Here is a 21,947-nt window from a genome sequence, read left to right as displayed (position 1 = left end):
ATAGGTGGTTCTATGTTATCAAAATAGGGAGGTATAAAGTTTTGAACGGTAAATTCATTCAATATACTTGATGAGTTGATCAAATCAATACCTCTGCTAATATATACATTTTTTCAGAAAATGACGATTATGATCTGCAGGTTTTTTCGATACTTGGGAACAGCCTATGGTGGCAAAAAGCTGTAATTATACGCGAATATTCATACAGTGGGTAGAAGAAAGAGATGGTGTCACACTCCTTGAAAATATCGTGTAATTTACTAATGGGTATTTGACGCAGTTAACATAATAATTGATGCCTACTATTGTTTTTAAATATACATAGGAGATTACCAAGTGTATAATTTATACTATGTTTAGCTCGTTGGTTTCGATTGATACGTTTGCCATGAGACCTATTATTTCTTTGTCTCTTATCAATAATATTCAAGATATCAATAGAAGTAGTATATATGTTCCCTTGTCGAAGTATATTGTCATTTAGACCCAGGGGATAAGCTGTTTGGAGTCGTTTAATCGAAGACAGTTCGATTATTTTACGGGAATCCTCAAATTATTTATGCGATTGCCCTTGATGTTTCTGGACCGTTTCAAGCGGTTGGAATCTAATAAATTTAATATTGTACTTGTGTTTACCTAAATGTTGATAAATTATGCTTTTGAATTTCTTAGGTTTTCGGAAGCGGTATAGATGTTCCTGTGTTCTTTTAAAAAACTCCTGTCCTGTTTGTCCTACATATTGTATATCACACTTTGGCTTTGTTCATATAACCAGATAAACGAGGCTTTGAATTTTTCATGTACTGTCACAGGAAAATAAAACCGAAAAGGCTCTCCCGTTCACTGTTGACCTTACAGTATTATCAGAAGATAATCTAGAACAGGTTTGTCATTTTCTGGCATTGCACGGAAATATTTGTGGATATCGCCGTGCGTTTCTATTGAATAATATGGCTGCAACAGCATTGCCACCTTTAACACATTTATAAAATGTGCAAAAATTAAATGGGGAATTTCGATTGACGGCGGTAGAACTAAAATTTTGAATAAGGTTTTTAGAGCACGTGGATATCCTTGAAGAATTGGTGTTTAGTGTTTTCTTTCCATTTCGTAAAATCATGATTCATTAAAGGGTTATGAGAAGGTAAAATGAGGCCGAAAGTCATAACATTGAATTAAGAGTTACAATAACGGAATATATAAAACAAAATAATTATAAAACAGTCTAAGAATTCTTTTAGAAACTACATTGAACTGCCCGACAAAATGACGTCAGTAATAGAAGACAGACATGAAACAAATATTGATCCGAGAAAAACAGTTATGACGTAGTGAATTTATCTATAACCGAAATCAACAAAAATATTTTAACTAAAATTAGCACCTGCTCGATCCACAAATATTTTAACAGTGTAGTGTATTAGTTTTGGGACACATCATAAATTATGAACTTTTCACACTGGACCAGATCACTTATTTATCTTAACGTAAAATTACTATAAACTGTTTAGACATGCAATTTCCACTCCATATTACTATATTATGAATACAATATAAGGAAATAAAATTGAAAGGTGTATTAACCAAATGTAGAACACTGTCCGCATTAGGGATTATATTAGACAACGAAAGAAGGACGATAACTGTGTCGCGGACCTTTTAAAAGGTAAATACAAGAAGATATAAAAACTCTAAGTAAAATCATAGAAGGGGGCAGTATAAAAAAATACAGTATAAGAAATAGAACATTAATTATGGTCATTTAAAAAGTAGACTGCTTGTGAAATTTTTCACGAGGTAATAATCAACGTGTACTAAAGTCACATGAAAAATTAGTTGATTATATGCTTTACTTGTTTTTACGTTATATATACTTTTTGTATCCTTGAAGGCGAAGCGTTTCTATTTTACAAAAGTACGTGGACTCTCTTAAAAAAGAAAAATCTTTGATATCATCAAAATCTTCAAAAATGTATTGCTATTGAATAAACATCTTTATGTGCTCTTTCTTATTCGCCGATATTTTTCTTTATGAAGGGACCTTGACTTGGGGACCTCTCGTTTAAATTTCGACCACCCCACACATCATCGTAAAGGCGAAATAATGAATGAAGTAATAGAGCTTTGAAGACCAAATATCTTGAAATTGATTCTTCAACAGTCAGTGAACCGAAAATGTTCTGGAGAATGTAGTTTTTTTTTGTGTTCCACATTATCAAATTAAAGGAAAGAACGTATTATTATTTAATTTTGAAAGGTATATAAACAAAAAATATTTAAGTTTAAAATTAATCTTACGATGAAAATATTTAGTTGATTGTTGAGGAATATTTTAGACTTATGATTAATTTCACACTTAAGAATGTTTGTGAAAAGGGCTACTAGTTCGAATTCTATACAGCTAATCTAAATATACGGCATGTTTTTTCTTCGCGTTGTTGAAGGTCGTACAGTTACTTTTAGTTGTTAACTTCTCCATCATTTGGTGACATTTTCACAGGATTTTATTTTAAATCTGTAGTTCTTCATTCACGATTGTTATGTTTTCGAGACCTGACCTTCTTGAATAAAATATTACAACAAAATATATGTAGTCATTCTCTTTTCGCCTAATGGTTTCAAGTTAAAATATATTAATTTTATTCGATTTAAAATTTTTCCGGTTATACCATATTGAGCTAATTTCGTCTATAATTTAAAATACTTAACACTGTCAAAAGCCTTTTTATGATCAATCAAATATCAATATATTATAATGGCAGTCAAAAATAAGAGACAAGAGCACGTTGATACCATGTGGAATGCATTTGAAGAATTATCTTGATAATTCATTTTGTCATTTATTTTTCAGATACTTATAGTCAAAACTAACATAACATATTATTGTATCTAATAGCACAATTCTTCTTTTTCATAAAATAATTAACCCTTTTCAGGTGCCACACAGTGGTACATAAACAGTTAACTCATATCATTTTTTCTTCTCTTTTCATATAAATATAAAAATGAATTTTAAACAATATATAACCTATATTTTGACGGCTTTATTGTGTATCGAACCTGACCAGAGGCTCTGTTGGTTTATTTTGTTTCATTTATGAAAACTGTGACTGTGCGTTATGGGTAGATTATCTAAGTTTCAAATAAAGTCAATAGAATGCGCATGTGAGGAATAGGGAATTATAATGTATAGTTTCTATGGTAATAATGACAAAACAAAAATTTCGATTATGTATTCCAATACTGATACAAATAAGCAGTTAAAACGTAAATCAGAATCAGCAAGAAAGAGAGACAATAAACGTTTGAAAGAATTTAATTTCATTCAAAGTAACACTGCAGACGTTTGAACGTTAATGATAATGAAAGTGAACATTGATGCATGTTCTGTGGATAAATGCGAGGAACGTACAATGCTTACAAACATTCCACTTTTGGGAGCCTCTTCATTCACACATACATGTAGTATTCCAATTGAACACGTGGATGAGAATATAGAACGATGTACATTTCATAAACCTGTTACTGTTGATATACCTGTAAAACAGGTAATTAATAGCGACAGGAATTTATCTGTAGGAGAGACAATAGAGTGTAAAGAAAAACGTAAACAAATAATGAAACGTAAACATAGTAAAGAAATTGAAATAAAAGAACAAAGTAGAACTGTATGTAATATAAATTCCATAGAATCGAAACATGAAGAATCGGGAAATTTGATAACCTGATATGAGCATTATTTGCTATTATGTTGTAAGCAGTGTGATGATATAAAAGAGACGGAGTATTTTTTTTATTCGGATATGGTTTAGGAAGCAATTCAACTGATGATTAACTATGTGAAGTGTAATAAATTGTCGGCATTATAATGAAGTCATTTATAAGTCTTTTGTGTGATAGGTTTGCGAGATGTTTTGTATAATTCTGCAAGTGATTCAATTCATTTATATTGTTTTGCGGTATATAATTAGTTGCAAGCTAATTTTTGTGTTTATTTGTGAAAAACTGACTTCGTTGAAAGCGTTTTCAAGAATGGAATCCATCAAACGAACATTGTTGAATTTTTGAATAGACACTTAAAAATAATTGTTAAATACACGGTATCTATATACGGTGTTATTAAGATACTGAAGTAAATTAAGGATTTGTGTGATTGGTATTGGTTGTAAGATGAAAGAATGCTGTAGAATGGTAGTATATGGACTCTATGTGTTCTGTAATAATATGAAAAACTTGTTGTAAATCATAGTATTAAAGTTAAATAAATATAAAGATAAATAAAAACAATATATAACCTTTTTTAACCGTTTAGTAAAGATTTTGATGGGATTGAATGAAGAGCAAATATTGCATTATGAGGTCAGTAGCCAAGTTTAAATCCGAGCTGGACGTCTGAGATGATACAATGTTTCTTGGTCAATTTCAGCAGTTTGATATTGATAGTAGCGAAACTAGTTTTTTCTATATGAGGCACTTATGATATACCGCGGTTATTTTTAAATGAATGTTTAATGAGTATGATGATGAAACGATTTTAGTAACAGTAATCACCGAGCTTCATAATAGGTTTGACACAATATACCACTCCTTTAGCCCCCCACAAAAAAAAAAAAATTATCTTCAATTTTTGACCCCCCATTTTAAAGAAAAAAACCCCTTTTTACATCCAAAATAAAAATTTTACCAACATTTTTGTGTGATTTTTAACTTCAAAATTAAGAAGAAAAAAAACACACTTTGTATTTATACCCCCCATAAAAAAAATAAAAAAAATTTTTTGTAAAGAGCACACCAAAACCTTAATCCTGGGTTTTTTTTATAAAACTCATTTTTTCCCCTAAGGGGAGTAGTATAGTACTTGAACGACTCCAGCACCCCCTCCAAAAAAAAAAAATTTGACCCCCAAAAAATTACCCTCATTTCAAGTAAAAGAGCCCTAAATTTTCATAAAAAAAAAAGCAAAAAAACACCCCAAAAAACACCAAATTTTCTTACTCCCCAAAAAAAAAAAAAAAAAAAAACCGGAATAACAGGCAGAGAAAAAATTCTGTGGGATTTAAGAGAAAAAAAAAAATCAATTTTTACTTTAAAAAATGAAACAACCTACAGCTCCTGATTTATATCCAGAATTACCTATAGAAGATGGACAAAACTATAGATTACAAAAAATTTCAGAAATAGAAAATTCTTTAAAAAATGAAAGAGACAAAAGAAATTCTTTATATAAAAAATATAAAAGAGGAGTAAACTTTACAGATGGAATAGATACAACTTTAATTTCAGCATCAGTTATTTCTGCAGGTATAGGTGTTGCTATTCCTATTTTATTACCTTTACAAATAACAGCAGTCGCATGCGGAAGTATTGGTGGTGTAATAAAATTAATAAGAAGAAAGCTTACTTTAAAAGCTAAAAAACATTACGAAATAAAAACTTTAGCAGAATGTAAATTAAATAGTATTAAAGATTTCATTTCTAGGTCTTTAACTGACAACAAAATAAGTGAAGAAGAATTTAAACTTATTTTAGAAGAGCAAGAAAAATTTAATGAAATGAAAAAAAATTCCCAAAAAGGAAAAATGGAAAATTTCCTAAAAGGAAAAAGTTTAACTACTTTAGGAGAAGATGAAAGAAAAAAACTTATAGAAGAAACAGAAAATAGAGTAAGAAACGAAATAAAAAAAAAAATGGAAAATCTATAATTTTTATAAATAAAGTTATAATTTCTTCTATTCCCCTTAGGGAAAATCCACCAAACTATGAATCGATTTTTTAGACACAGGGTGATTTTTTTATTAAATAAATGGAAACTGAAAAATCGAAATGCGCTAAAAAAACAATTCAATATATTTTAGAACAAGAAGATTCTTCAGATGAAGAAGAAGAGCGTCAAGCGAAAATAAATGGACTTACAAAAAAACAAAAAGATAAAATTATAGAAAATCTACAAATAATGGTTGATAATGAATTTAAATGTTCAAATATCTTTTTGTTAGTAGAAAAATTAATATTTACAGGTAGTTTTTATTGTTTATTAACAGAAATATTTGGTTAATTAAAAATGGCATTTTTATTTTATTTAATTAAAAATGGCAGAAGGGGGTTATGAGTTTAAAATAGATGATTATGATGATGATGATTATGATGATGAAGAAAAAACACCATTAATGGATAATGATGATGAAGAGTTTCAAAATTATATAAATAATGAATTTGAAAAAACAAGATATTTATCAGAAGATGAATCTAAAATTCGTAAAAAAGAAACTATAAAAAAAATGATTAAACAATTTTATAAAAAAAATGGTGAAACAACACGTAGTGAAATAGGTTTTTTAGTTAGAGAAGATTATAAAGGAAACCAAATATTATATGTAAAAGATGAAAAGGGCAATAATATTGCATTAACGTATTTTAAAAAAGGAGTATTAAAGTTTTATAAATTTAGCACTCTTCAAAAAGAATACGGTGTTAATTTTGTCAGGGATGTTTTAGGTGTAGATGATTTTAAAATATCTGATAATTTAAGAGAAGCTAGAGCAGATTTTCAAGATTTTCAAAGAACGATAAAAGCATCAATTCGTGAACTCGATTATATAGAAATTCCATTACAAGAAATATCTACACAACAAGAAGGACAAGAATTATTAGAAATAGCAAGTAATGAAGAAACACATGTGAAAGAAATAGAAACTTCATTTATTGAACAAGGAACATCTTACATAAATGAAGAAACACAAACATATATGACAAAAAGAGAGATGGATGGTATAATCAGTGCAATGACATCAGTAAAAGAAGAGATTGCAAATGAATTAACAAAATTGAATGAAACAAATAAAGACTTAGCAAAAGAAAATGCCAAATTAGAACAAGCTAAAGAAGACAATGATGAATTTCAAATAGATAGAATAAGTAGTCGAATAAGAGAGTTAGAATCTGAGAGAAGTGCAAGACTAGAAGTAATTAATATTAATAAAGAGAAACTACGTAGTCAAGTGAACAGATTTAAACAAACAATACATAAAATGTTAAACGAAGACAAAACATTAGGTGAAAGAATAAGAACATTATTCAGAGAACAAGGAATAACAATAGTTAGTGTTTTAACTGCTTTTGGAATGATTATTGGTGTTATTGTTGAGGCATTTACTGGTTCTCCTTCTCCTTCTCCTTCTCCTCCATCAAAAGGTGGTGGTGTACAAGACTGGATAAAAAAACAATTAAAAAATCTTGGAAAACTATTATCTTTTCTTGCAGGAAAATTAGCAGCTGCATTACCAGGTATTATAGGTTCTATTGTTTCTTGGTTATTGTCTGCAACAAAAGACGTAGTAAATTGGTTTGCAAACAACTTATGGGCATTGCTTATTTTAGTTGTTAGTTTATTGTTTACTGCTGCTAGAGATTATTTGAAAAAATAAAGTGCTGTAAATCCTATTACAATACTTACAAATATTATTGCTTGTTTATTATCTTCATGATCTTCATGTTCAATTTTTTTTATTGGATCTATTTTTGGTTCTTTAGGCTTTTCAGGTTTTATAGGTTCTTGTGGTTTTACAGGTTCTTGTGGTTTTACAGGTTCTTTTGGCTTAAAATCAACATGATCAAAATTTTTATTATTTAAATCATCATTAAACCCGAGTGTTTGATTTTCTGTTGCAATTATAATTTTATTATTATAACCAACAATAGTTCCAATTTGTAAAACCATATCACTGGGAGACATATATAAACCAAGTCCATAAGCATAATCAACTTTGCTTCTTGCGTATTTTAAAACATTTTGATAATTTGATATCTGAGTGGGTAAATCAATAGGACTATTAATAACATCTTGTACATTTGCTAAGAATTGTTTTTGTGCATCAAATCCTGTTCCTACTTTTAAAATTTCTGTTTTTGTTTGAGATTGAGCACCCAACAAAGCCCATACATAAATTTTAATACTTTCATTAATACGTTCAATACCAGCTTGTGTAAATCCATTAGAGTTATCTAAAATAAATGTTGTCCAAGCCATACTTATATCTTTTTCATGATAAATTGTATCACGAATATTAAAGAATGGACCATCCTTTTTATGATTTTGTCTATATTTACCACTTGGTTTATAATATTGCTCAAAACTTCCTAATCCTTGACATGATGATTCTAGTTTTTGTCTCCAATCTGTATTTGGAGAAATATTAAATTCATCACATAATTTTTGATATGCAGCTTTGTCATAGGGATTCTTGTAATAACAGAAAGAAGAATCTGTTGGTAAAGGTGATTTAAGTTCTTTTAAAATTCTGGCAATACAATAATATAAATGAAACATATAAAAAGACTTTGTAAGATTTGAAGTATTTTGTATATGATCATTATAAGAAACACCACATCCTGTACTTGCACACCATACTGCAAAGTTTAATTGACATTGCCACCAATCAAATGAAGAATGAATCCATGTATTCCATGGTTCGTTAGTGTGTATTGATGGGTTTTGATAGTTTTGAAATAAATCAGGAAAAGATGTTTTAAAGTTCTCTTTTTGATTTACAAATATCGTTTGATTTACAAGATTTGTTTTTAATTGATGATCTTTTTCAGAATATTTAATACCTGGATTATATGAAACATTAGGATTATATTTAAATTCTTTTGTTATCATTTTTTTATATTAAAAATGTTTCATACTATTTCAAATATTGATAATACAATAAACTTAGAACAATACATAAATAACAGAAATGGAAATAAACGTATTGGTTTGAAATTTATAAGATACAGTATAGGTTGGTATAATGTTTATCATGGGTTTATAACAAAAACCGGAGAGGAACAACAAAGGATTATGAATGGTTATTATAGTTTTCAACAAATAGTGGATGAATTTCAAAAAGAAAATATTGTATTATCCGTAAATGAAGCAAATGGTATCGCTTCATTAAACACTACTACTGAGTTAAAGATAAGTAAGGGTTTGGGAAATATGTTAGGGTTTAATAATAAACGTAAATTTGAACCTGATGAATTACATTATGGAAACAAATTTGTGGATTTTGCTATTTATAAATCATTATATATCCATTTGGAACAAGTTAGCACTTCTCATAATTATCTTGATGGTAAGCCAAGTACATTATTGGCTGTTATTCCAGTCGAGAATAAAGAGTTTGGTGAAGTTATAACAGCGAGATTTGAGCATCCGGAATATAAGTGTTTAGTAAATGATGTTATAACAGAATTGAAATTAGAAATAAGAGATGAAAATAATAACAAGATAATTAATCATTTACCAATTAATTGTGTTTTAGAAATTATATAATTTATTTAATAAAATGAGCATACTTGGTGTCAAAAAAAAAAACGTAGAAAAAGAAATATTAAATATGAAGAGTGAGCTTCAAACAATGGATACTAAGGATAAAAATTTACATCGGAGTGTCGCTGCCCTAAGCATCAGAGTTTTAAATGTTGAAAATATAGTTAGTAATATTAAAAATAAACCAGACAGAAAAATAATAAGTATATATGCTGGAATTGATGGTCCAATACATGGAAATAAAAAGTTTAATTTTGGTGATGGTGGTGGTTATTATGTAATGAACTTTCCAGGACAAATATTGGGTATTAGTTTAGTAAGTTTAAGAACAAGCACAGATATTATAGCCATTAAGATGATTGTTAATGATAAGTCAACTAGTTACAAAATGAGTTTGGATAATGGTGTCACACACGGTTTTAATAACTTTTATACACCTTTTGAAGTTAAGGCTGGAGATTTAATAAGTTTTATTAGTATGACTAATAATTATACATGTATCAATACTCTAGTATCAGTGGTAATTGAATTATTTTTATAACAAATTTAATCCTTAAAAATGTCGGCATACGGAAACAAATTAAATCCTTACAGAAAAATAAGAGAACCTCGTGGTGTGAAAGGTATTCGTCAAAGTGTATCAATAACAAATAATCCTTCAACTATTGATCAAAATCAACAGCTATTAGTGAGATTCCCCAATCTAAGCAATAATGATGTTATTGTTCCTGGAACAACCAGATTGGCATTTGAAATAGAACTCACATCTACAGACGACAATGCAACTATATATCAAAACATAGGAAGAACAATAGTTAAAAAAACAACAATTCGTATAAGTGGAAATGAAATTATGTCAATTGATGATAGTGATATTTATCATTGTTATGTTGATTTATGGAAATCTACATCTGAACGTTTAAATATGGCATACCAAGGTATTGGTGAAACAAACATGTTAAAACACAGAGTTGGTGCGGATGATAAAGCATCAGACATAGGCGATGAAGCAATTGCAACTGCATATGGTGCAAAATTTTGTATCCCACTTGATTTTGAACTATTAGAAACTCATATGCCTTTTTATCAAGCAGGTCTTGGTGATAGACTTGAATATGAACTTACATTTAATAATTATAGCAATGTTATTAAATCAACAGATACATCTGCAAGTTATACAATCAAAAACATTTGTTTAGAATTTGATATGGTTACTGATGCAGAATTAGCAAGACAGATAAGACAACAAGTTAATGGTAAGATGGTTATTTTGTACGATAGAATACTAAGACATAGAAAAATAACCAAAAACAAATCTGATACATTGTGGAATATAAATTTAAATGTTCCAGCTAGAAGTATGAAAGGAATTCTAATGTTGTTCGAAGATCCTGAAAGAACAAGTACCGAAACTTATTATAATCCTAACATAACAAAAGTAGAAATGACAATAGAAGGTGTTCCAAATCAACTATACAGTCAAGGAATGAAAGCATATCAACAATGGGATGAAATAAATAAATTCTTTGCTTTAAATTCAAAAAGAAATAAAACAACAGAAGAAGTTTTAAAGGATTTAAATTTATCCTATACAACATTAGAAAAATATCTTACAACTAATTATGCATTATGGTTAGATTTACGTTCAACAGATGACAATTCGTTACACGGTTCAGGTAGAAGAATTGAAAATGCTTCTGAAGGTATTACTATCCAAATAACTAAAACAGCAGGAGCAAATAAATTAATAAATGTTTATCTGTTTGTTATACAAGATGCACAAATTAATTTTGAAGATGGAAGATTTAAAGAAGTTAATTACTAGAGGTTCTCCTTTAAAAATGGAAGAGATACACTCCGATTCCCTTTATGAATTACCAAAATATCCCCATTGTGCTATTATATGTGGACAAACAGGATGTGGAAAAACAGAGTTTGTTCTTGATTTATTAGAAGGAGAATATAGTGGAGTTTTCAAATATATAATTATTCTTTGTCCAACCATCCAATGGAACAAAGCATACAAAAATCGTGAATGGATTGGTGATGTTAGAAAACCAAAAACAAAAAATTTAATAATTGTTAATCCTATTGTTGAAGTGAGAGAAGCGAACGGTTCCCTTTATAAAGAAGAGAAGCTACAAGAACTACTAAGAATGTTCTTTAAAAAATATGCTGGTCATCCAACATTATATATCATTGATGACTGCAGTGCAACAAAAGAACTAACAAAGAAAAAAGATATGCTGTCCGAGCTTGCATTTTCAGGAAGACATGCGGAACAATCAGTGTGGGTCATTTCACAGAGATACAACTCTGTTTTAAAAGATTTAAGAGAACAAACAAAATGGTTATGCATGTTCTACACAAAAGATAGAGATAGTTTTGATAATTGTCTAAGAGAAAATGATGTTATTCCTACTTTGGAAGAAAGACAAAGAATAAAGGAAGAACTTAAAAAAAAGAAACATCGTAAATTAATATTAAAGACAGATCAACCTACTGATTATTGGTTACTTAATTGATTTTTTTTTTAGCAATTCTCAAGTAATGCTTAAGTAATTCTTAAGTAATGCTTAAGTAATGCTTAAGTAATTCTTAAGTAATTCTTAAGTAATTTAACCAAAATAAGCAAAATAATGCTTAAGTAATTTAACCAAAAATAAGCAATAAAAAAAGCAATGCTGTTGGAAATACTAACAATTGCAACAAACACTGCAGTCTTATCATTGGTTGGATATGCTGTATTTAATTTTTTTAAAGTTAAAAATAAATTATATCCGTTTTTTGAAACGTATAAAATGAATGCTGAAGAATTATTAAGTGAGCAAATTGTGGAAAACATAAATATTGATGATGAAGCGAGCGGAGTGAACGGTTCCCTTCAAGAAAAAAAACGCGAAAGATTATCAGCTGTTGTTGCTGGTGGGAGTAGTAAACAATATCTGGGTAAAGAATTACAACTGTCAGATATTGATAAAATGACAACAGAACAAATAAACAAACTATACTGTAAATATGAAGCAAGATTGGGAGCTAGTATGACCAAGACATTAGGAAACTCTTTTATAAATTTATATGTCATGGGTGTATCAAAGTTTTTCAAAGTTGTTAATCCACCAATTTTGATACAAGACTTAGAGGAAGATCCTTTTATCAATAATGCTTTAACTAATACATGTTGTGAACTGTACTATAGATATGGAATGTATCTTGCTCCTTTTACTGCAATATTAACAACAGCAAGACATATCGAACCACTCGCTTCGCTCGATTTCCAAAAAAAAGATGAAAAAAATGACATAAAAAATGATGAATGAAAATCCTGAACAAATAGATGTATTTAAAAAACCCAAACAAAAAGACCCAAAAAGAGTAGCTGCTGGTAAGAAAGGTGCAGAAGTAAGAATAAGAAATGCAGAATTGAGAAAAAAAGAAGTGGAAAAATTAAAAAAAGAAAATTCAAAAATCAAACAAATAACAAAAGATTCTGATACAGAAACAGATTATGAATCAAACGAACATATTCCTTCGGTTGAGAAACACTCCAGTTCCCTAGTTGATTACAAATTTGTACTTTTTTCTATAAGTATTGTTGGATTGGGATTGTTTTTTTACAACCAAAGTAAGAAACCAGAAAGAATGATTAAAGAAATAACAAAACCAGAAAAACAAAATAAAGAAATTGATCCTTTTGAATTTAATTAAATTTAGTACATTAAAATGACAACTCAAAAAGACGGAAAACAAATAGCAAATATGTTATATCATGCTGGAGTGGAAACATTGTTAACAGTTGGATATGCAGAAATAGGTAAAAAGGTATTAAGGAGGCCAGCACCAAAAGTGGATTTTAATATGAATGATGTTGTAATGTTATCCATTGATATATTACTTGCAATGGCAACAAAAGATATGTTGATTAAGCAAGGTATTATACCTGCTGATATTATGAAGTAATTTTTGTTTTTATAAAATGGCAAGTGCTTTAACAATGATGCTTGGTGGGGCAATAACAAATGCTTTTGCATTTTCAGGGAGTAATTATTTATTTTCACATATGGGTAGTAATGCAAATGAAGAGAAAATAAGACATGATAAAGCTATAGAAAAATTAGAAAAAGCACAAGCAGAATGGAATAAAAAAAGAATACAAAAATTAGATTTTATAAATGAACAATTACAAAAGGAACATCATGCGGTTCAGACTTTTGATGATGTTGACCAGGCAATGAAACTATACTATCGTGTCACGAATAAAAAATTAACTTCATTATCACCTAAACCTACATTAAGTGATTTTTATACTCCATCAGAAGACCAGAAAAATAGAGAGATTGCATTTGTTGTTGGTGGTATGGCATTAACTGGTTTTATTGTTTGGAAATTAAAATAAAAAATTGATAAAAATTAGAATCCCTAATTTCTGTACTTTTCCTGGTAAAAACAGCAAAATTGCAGAAAAAAGTATGTACTATTCCTGTACTTTTTCTGTTTTTAGGGGGTATAGAGAAATAATAAAATAAAATAAAAAATTCTTAAAAAGAAATTTCAGGACATGGTTTTTCAAAAACATATTCATAAACTTTATCTGGTCTAATAAAAGCATCCCAACCAGGAGGAAACTTAGATAACTTTTTACCCTCAAACTTTTCCATTATTTCCATTTGTTTTGAAGTTAAAGGGCATTCCCAATCATCTCTTAAACAACATATTTGATAATCTGATAACATTATTCTTCCTAATATAACTTTAGCATCAGGGTCATCTGTTTCTGTATAAGCTTCGATCATTTTTTATTCTTTATTTTTTTAAGTAAAATTTTAATTATATATTTTTTAATATCCATAAGGAAAACTTCTAATTAAATTTTCATTTTCACAATATACCATTCTTTTATCAAACATATAATCATAAGCTTTAACTTGGTCAACTGTTTTAAGTTGATGATCTTTTCCTATTTTTATATTATTGTATTTAACAGTTTCATATTTTTCATTTTCATCAGTAACTATTTTTATTTTTTTATCTAATGTAATCTTGTTTTCTACTTCAGCATTTAATCTAAAACCTTTACAACAGCTAACTAGTTTTTCTGTATCTAGTTTCATAGAATAATCTTTTGGACCAGCAGATATAAATTGTTTTATATGATTAGCGTTATGTTTTGAAACAATTTCATCTGTTAAATCTCCTAATTTATTTCCCATCATACTTTTTATCTTTTTACAAGCTTCAGAACCATCATCATTATAAATACAAGAATCTGTATCCATGTATAAAACTCTTTCTTGTAGAATATCCAATAGTTCGTATAATTTTAATCTAGCATGTGCTGTTGTAAACAAAGCTATATAAACATTTACACTTGGATTAGGTTTAGAGTATTCTTCTTTATTTTTATATTCTGTTAAAACAATATCTTCATCTAATATCATAGTACTTATATCTTTATATTTTTCATTAAATACTATTTTAGTTATATGTTCTAAAGTAAAACAATATTCTTTTTGTGTAAAATTATCTCTCATACCAAAATGTCCCCATAAATTATTTAAACATATTTTAGCTATAAATCTTAATCCTGAATTGTACTTAACTTTGTCAATATCTAAATCATAAGCAGTATTATCTATAATGTATTGTATTTTTGTTTTACATTCTTTATCGTTTTTACAATCATTTTTACAATATTTAGGATCACATTTACATCCTGAAGCTTCTTGTTTATATTTCATAAACGTATCTACATAAAGTTTAAATATATCTGTAGATGTTTTTTCAAAATGTTCTAGTTCATATATTTTTTGTAATTCATAACCTTTTTCTATTGCTTTATCTATTTCTATTGTAGACCATGTACCTACTATAACTCTTTCCTCATCAGAATGTATACATTTTTCATTTTTAATATTTTTACATTCTTTACATCTTTTTATTTCATGTATTTTATCATGTTTATTTAAAGTAGGATCGCTTGACGCATCTATGTGTTTACATTTAAAAGATATTTTATTCATACATGTTCTACATAATCCAAAAAGTAATTTATGTGTATTATCACTAGTTGATTGTTTATAAGGTAAAACAGGGTGATACAATCCTTTAGGTGGTAATATTTTACATTTCATTATTCCGAAATAATTATTTTTTATATAATCATCTACAGAAACATCTGTATATGTAATAGGATGTCCTATAGGATATTTACAATATTTATTTACTGATGGATACAGAGAACAAAAATCTACATATCTACCTTTTAAATCAGAAAGATTATTGTATAATTGAATAGTTTCTGTTCTTCCTCCATAAAATGCATCTCTTTTATCAATAGGTTTTAAATGTGGATCAACTTCAGGATATTTTTGTTGATCAAACTCACATTCCCATATTGTATGAATTTTTACATTTGGTTTTAGATTATCTTTAATAATTTTAAGTCTTTCTTTAGTTTCATTATATAACTCTTTCATAGTTTTTTTATTTCTATCTTTTTTGCATATTTCTTCAGGACTATAACATTTTGGACATCCATGCCAATAACATCCAAAAAATTCATAAACATTACGCATTTTATTTTCTCTATCATAATAATAACCATCGACTTTATAACATTTCTTATTAATGAATAATTTCTTTTCACCTCCCCTTTTAGCATGTTGAATCATTATATTATATTTTAAAGAAATATACTCTAACCATTGTATTGATTTTTGTGAATGTACTTCTTTAATTGTCATCTTTTTGTGAATTCCAATTGTTTCATTTGTCAACATTAATGTTTTAAATATTTTTGTACAACATTGAGCAATTGTAATATATTGAAATGGATCGATACAATTATTGGTTATATTTAAAAATAATTTTCTATATAAGGTACAACCTTTGGCAAGAATTAAAACATCCAATAGACAATAATAAAATATTTCTTTATTGAATTTAAATTCTTTTTCTTTAACTTTATTATACCATTCATCAAATAATTCTTTATTTTTTATTGTCATAGTATTATAACCATAATATTCTTTATCAGGATAAATTCCTTTATATTTTTGATTCTCTGTTGTATTAAAATAATGTGGAAAATAACCTTTGTTACCCACAAATCCAAATGTTTTTGGGAAAGCAGCTAATCCACATAATGTAAAATTTATAGAATCTATGAATCTTAAATTTATTCCTTTAATAACTATAAATGTTAATTTTAATCCTGAAGAAATAATACTATGTTCAATTTTATTTTTTATTATCCATCCTAAAATCGGTTGCATATCATAACCTTTTCCATAATGTGAAATAAAAGTGTAGTCTTTAAATTTGTCTCTTATGAAATATTTGCAAAAGTTGTCTATTACAGAATTTCCTATAGGGGTTTCATATTCCCTAAAGGGAATTTTTTCTACATCACTAAAACAATCATCTATGTCTAATTCTAACAAGTTTAAATCATCAATATTGAAATCACATTTAAATACTTTTGCATAGTTATTTTTAAAACAATAAATATTTTCTAAATCGTAAGCTATACAAAAATTCATTATATGTATTCCTGTTTCTTGATTTGCTTCAAAATCAAAATATATATATTTATTATTTTTTACTTGTTTTGGTACTGATGGTTTCATATAACATAAGTGTTCTTCATTACTTTCCGTGTATTTTTCATAACATATTAAACATATTTTTTCACCACATTTGTGATTTTTGCCTGTATATGTTTTGTTACATTTATCACAAATATGTTGTTTTCTGATAGTTGTTACTGTGTTATCTTTGCATGTATGTTGTTCAGTATAACCAATTAAACATACTTTACAAAACCTACGTTTAGCTAAAAATCCTGTTATATTTGTTATAGTGTCAAAGTGTTCATCATGATAATATAAATATATTTGTTCATTATATTCTTCATTACCATTATATAAAATATATTCTGTACTATTTGATGTAAAAACAATTATCCTAATATTAAGATAATTTTCAAAAGCTTTTAAATCATCTAAATTATTACCTTCTTCTTTTATTTCTACTCCTGATTGTTCATGTAAATCTTCAGCAACTCTTTTTTGTAATGGTCTACCTTCATTGATATGTTTTAATTGAGAATCTGTAAAATCTTTTAATAACTTATTTGAAGCTAAAGAAGTTACAATTGCCCTTGATAAACATATTGTATCATCATTTTTTATTTGGATAATACTTCTTTTATTTGTGACATCTAATATTTTTAAAGCTTTACCTTTTCCTTTTCTATTAGGGATAACAGTAACTTCAAAAATAACTTCTTCTAAATTTAATTCTTCAGCACTATTTAATAATCTTTCCATTTGATCCATGAATAACTTTTTAACTGTATTATATGTTCTTATAGGCCAGCTTTTATGTTTAGTAATTATGATTTCATGAATAGGTACTATTTTAATTCTTCCATTAGGGTAATCTTTTATGGAATAGTCTACCATGTGTTCAAAAGCATTTGTAAATGTTTCTTGTTTTTCATCCTTTAGACTAATTTTATAATTAAATACATAAATACTTGCTTTATGTTTATATTCTTTTGTCAAAACAAGTTTATATGAATCTCCTCGCTTGGATAAAATTTTATCCTTTTTTGCCTCCATTTTTTAAGAAAACATTTTAGTTACTTAAAAATGTCTAAAACAAATCTAACAAATAAATTAGCAGATGAACTACATCATAGAGTTATAAAATCTTTTCCTAAAAGACGTGTTTATGTTAATTCAATAGATCAAACATGGGCAGTTGATTTGATAGATATACAACAATATTCAAAACAAAATAAACACTATAAATATTTATTAGCAGTTATAGATATTTTTAGTAAATATGGTTGGTTGATTCCATTGAAAAATAAAACAGGAGTAGCAGTGAGTGAAGCATTTAAAACATTATTTAAAGAAAGAAAACCAATATATATTTGGTCAGATAAAGGATCCGAATTTTATAATCGACAAGTAAAAGAATTGTTAAAAGATAATAACATAAAGTTATATTCAACTGAGAATGAAGAAAAATCCAGTGTAGTGGAACGATGGATAGGAACAATGAAACAACATATGTATAAATACTTTACTGCTAATGAAACTTTAAAATATTATGATATATTAGATAAATTAGTTAAAAATTATAATAATACAGTACATTCTTCAATTAAAATGACACCTGTTCAAGCAAGTAAATTAAAAAATGAATTAACAGTGTATAAAAATTTATATCCAGAAAAGGAAGAGAAAATTAAAAAACCTAAATTTAAAACAGGTACTAGAGTAAGAATAACAAAAAAGAAGGGTAAATTTGAAAAGGGTTATACTACTCGTTGGACTAAAGAAATATTTGTAATTGAAAAAGTTTTAAATACAATTCCTTTTACTTATAAAATAATTGATTTAAAAGGCGAAGAAATAACAGGTTCTTTCTATGAACAAGAATTACAGATGACTAAGTTTTAGATCTTTCTAAATGAAAGGTGCCACATGTGGAGCAGGGTCCGCTTACCCTTCCAGAGCACCTGAGATCACCCCGGTTTTTGGTGGGGTTCGTGTTTCTCAGTCTTTAGGTTTTTTTCTGTGTTGTATTTTGTGTTCTGTTGTTTGTCTGTTTGTCTGTTTCTTTTTTAGCCATGGCTTTGTCGATTTACTTTTTACTTATGAGATATAACGTCCCTTTGGTTTTTTCGCTCCTCCTTTACTTACGGTTAATTTATTACCAAAACAATAATCAGTTTCAAAATTTTAATTTGAAAACAAAAGTGCAATGAATACATACAAATCAAACACTATAAACATAATATCACTGTTCAAAGTTAGATCTGTCACATCCACTAAAAGTTACCCGGTTATGAATAACCGTTACAATGTCCCACCTACTGATCATGTATGATCACTCCTTATATGGAATAAGAAAATCAATAGTAAAGAGTTGTCCCACCTACTGATCATGTATGATCACTCCTTATATGGAATACAATATCACATACATATCAAACTTCTTGTGACGGAGTAAGTTTATCATCTGCTGGAATAATGTCTACCTGTCTCCAAAAGGTGGCAAACTGATCAATTTCTAACATTTGTTTAATAAGTTCTTGTTTTGAAAGAATATCATTGATTGAAACATTAATGTTCAGAAAACCTTTAAATCCTTTAAGTAGATTAGAAAGTTGTCTTAATTTCCGAGCATGAGGTATAGATATATCTATCTGAGTTGATAACCATGTGTCCCACGTTGTATTGACCTTTGCTGAAATAAACCAGTCTCTCAAAGCATTAAGGAAATCACCGAAAAGAATGTTAAACAGCATACCTTGGGCATTATGTCTTCCCAAGTGTTTGTATGCTTCTTTTAACTGTTTAACAGGGTCGCCTTCTATATTAAAACTAAACTTCTGCCTCGAAATTGTCTTTGATAAATCCGCCTTTCTGCTCATTAGAAAGGTGTGAAGTTCTTCAGGGGTCGTGATAGTTTGCTTTTTTTTCTTTCCCAGTTTTTCTTTAAATAAGTCCTGCACCTTTCTTTTCGGAGCTTTTGGAAGTTTAACCGGTCCCAAACTCTTAGCTCTTTCGATTGTCTCAATCATGCTCTGATAGTAACTGATATTTTCTATCAAAATGTTACTTTCTTCTAAACTCCATGACCAGTTCTGTGGTTGAGGTTGCACCTGACACTCTTGATTTTCCATTTGTATTTCTTTTGTAGAATTACTTTCTTGAAACATTAATTCACGTCTTCTCACCACTGTTAATTTGAAACGAAAGACCGCACCAGTCTGCTATATGTTTACATGTGATGACAACATTGTCTAGGTAACATGTAAACATACTCTTGACAACCATGTAAATATTTCCAATGATCGATTTTGTCTATAGCACTTCACAAATGTAAAAAGCAATTTAAGTTGTAGTCGTATTGATCCGTTTTATTACTAGACTTTATTGATAGAATTAATTAAAAATAACAATTTACATTGTCTAGGCAACATGTAAACATACTCTTGACAACCATGTAAATATTTCCAATGATCGATTTAGTCTATTTAAAAGTCATGTCCTATTAAATAGCAAATGTAAAAAGCAATTTAAGTTGTAGTAGTATTGATCCGTTTTATTACTAGACTATATTGATAAAATTAATTAAAAATCAAGGTTGGGGCGCACTGGGGAAATTATTTTTTCTCTTAAATCCCACAGAATTTTTTCTCTGCCTGTTATCCCGGTTTTTTTTTGGGGAGTAAGAAAATTTGGTGTTTTTTGGGGTGTTTTTTTGCTTTTTTTTTTTATGAAAATTTAGGGCTCTTTTACTTGAAATGAGGGTAATTTTTTGGGGGTCAAATTTTTTTTTTTTGGAGGGGGTGCTGGAGTCGTTCAAGTACTATACTACTCCCCTTAGGGGAAAAAATGAGTTTTATAAAAAAAACCCAGGATTAAGGTTTTGGTGTGCTCTTTACAAAAAATTTTTTTTATTTTTTTTATGGGGGGTATAAATACAAAGTGTGTTTTTTTTCTTCTTAATTTTGAAGTTAAAAATCACACAAAAATGTTGGTAAAATTTTTATTTTGGATGTAAAAAGGGGTTTTTTTCTTTAAAATGGGGGGTCAAAAATTGAAGATAATTTTTTTTTTTTGTGGGGGGCTAAAGGAGTGGTATATTGTGTGGTTTGAACTGATTTGCATCCAATCGACAAACATGCGCGATATATAAAATTGATTTGCTATATGCTTTTATTTTTATTTTTAAAAGATAATTACACAGTCCCGTATTCTTTTCCCGATTTCTTTTACTTGGAACACACAACTTTGTTATAATTAGTGCTATACATTGTTACAGATAATTTTCAATTTGTGTAAGTGTGAAACTTGGCACCAACATGTATAGATATGTGATCTTCGAATAATTTTTTTTTTTTTTTAGGATAATTCAAGACTTAACTGTGTCTATCTTAAAAATATAAAAGAAAATTCCTACATCAGAAGCACAAATTGTGTAATTTATTGAGTAATGTAAGAAATCTCTTTAGTGATATTTTAGGTCAAAATATTTAAAAAGAAAATCAAAATCTTGGCGATAAAATGTAATCAGAATAAATTATAAATCCTACTTTGAAAGGATTACTCTGATTCAAACAAAAAATTCTCTGAAACTGACATTATCAAGATGCTTGATTTCTTGATTGACAACATATTTGTTATGACCGGAAGACGTGTTTTTGAACAGACTGTTGGCATTACAACAGGAACCAATTGTGCTTCTCTTCTTGTTGGCTTGTTTCTTTATTATTATGAGGCTGACTTCATACAGGAACTTCTTAGGAAGAAAGATAGGAAGTTAGCAATATCTTTTAACTCTACTTTCCGCTTTAAAGATGATGCTCTTTCACTAAATAATTCAGAATTTTGTGACTATGTTAAACGCATCTGTCCCATCGAACTAGAGATAAAGAATACAACAGATACAGTTAAGTCGGCCTCAAATGTTGACTTGCATCTAGAAACTAAGGGTCGATGAAAACAAAACTTTACGCGAAAAGAGATGATTTCAGCTTTCCAATTGTGACTTTCCATTTCTAAGTAGCAGCATTCAAGCAGCACCTGCATACGTGGTATATATCTCCCGA

The 21,947-nt window shown here is 28.2% G+C and overlaps 1 protein-coding gene across 1 annotated transcript; it reads right to left on the bottom strand.

Annotated features, from left to right (window-relative positions):
• Positions 1–14,151: 14,151 nt before the first annotated feature.
• LOC139525134 (uncharacterized) lies at positions 14,152–17,937 on the bottom strand. Its single transcript, XM_071320319.1, has one exon. The coding sequence runs from the start codon at positions 17,935–17,937 to the stop codon at positions 14,152–14,154; it is 3,786 nt and encodes a 1,261-aa protein (XP_071176420.1).
• Positions 17,938–21,947: the final 4,010 nt, after the last annotated feature.

This window comes from Mytilus edulis, chromosome 5, assembly GCF_963676685.1.
Source record: "Mytilus edulis chromosome 5, xbMytEdul2.2, whole genome shotgun sequence".
Classification (NCBI taxonomy): Eukaryota; Metazoa; Mollusca; class Bivalvia; order Mytilida; family Mytilidae; genus Mytilus; species Mytilus edulis.
Note: the sequence above shows the minus strand (reverse complement) of the source record. Positions and strands in the feature narration are given on the sequence as shown.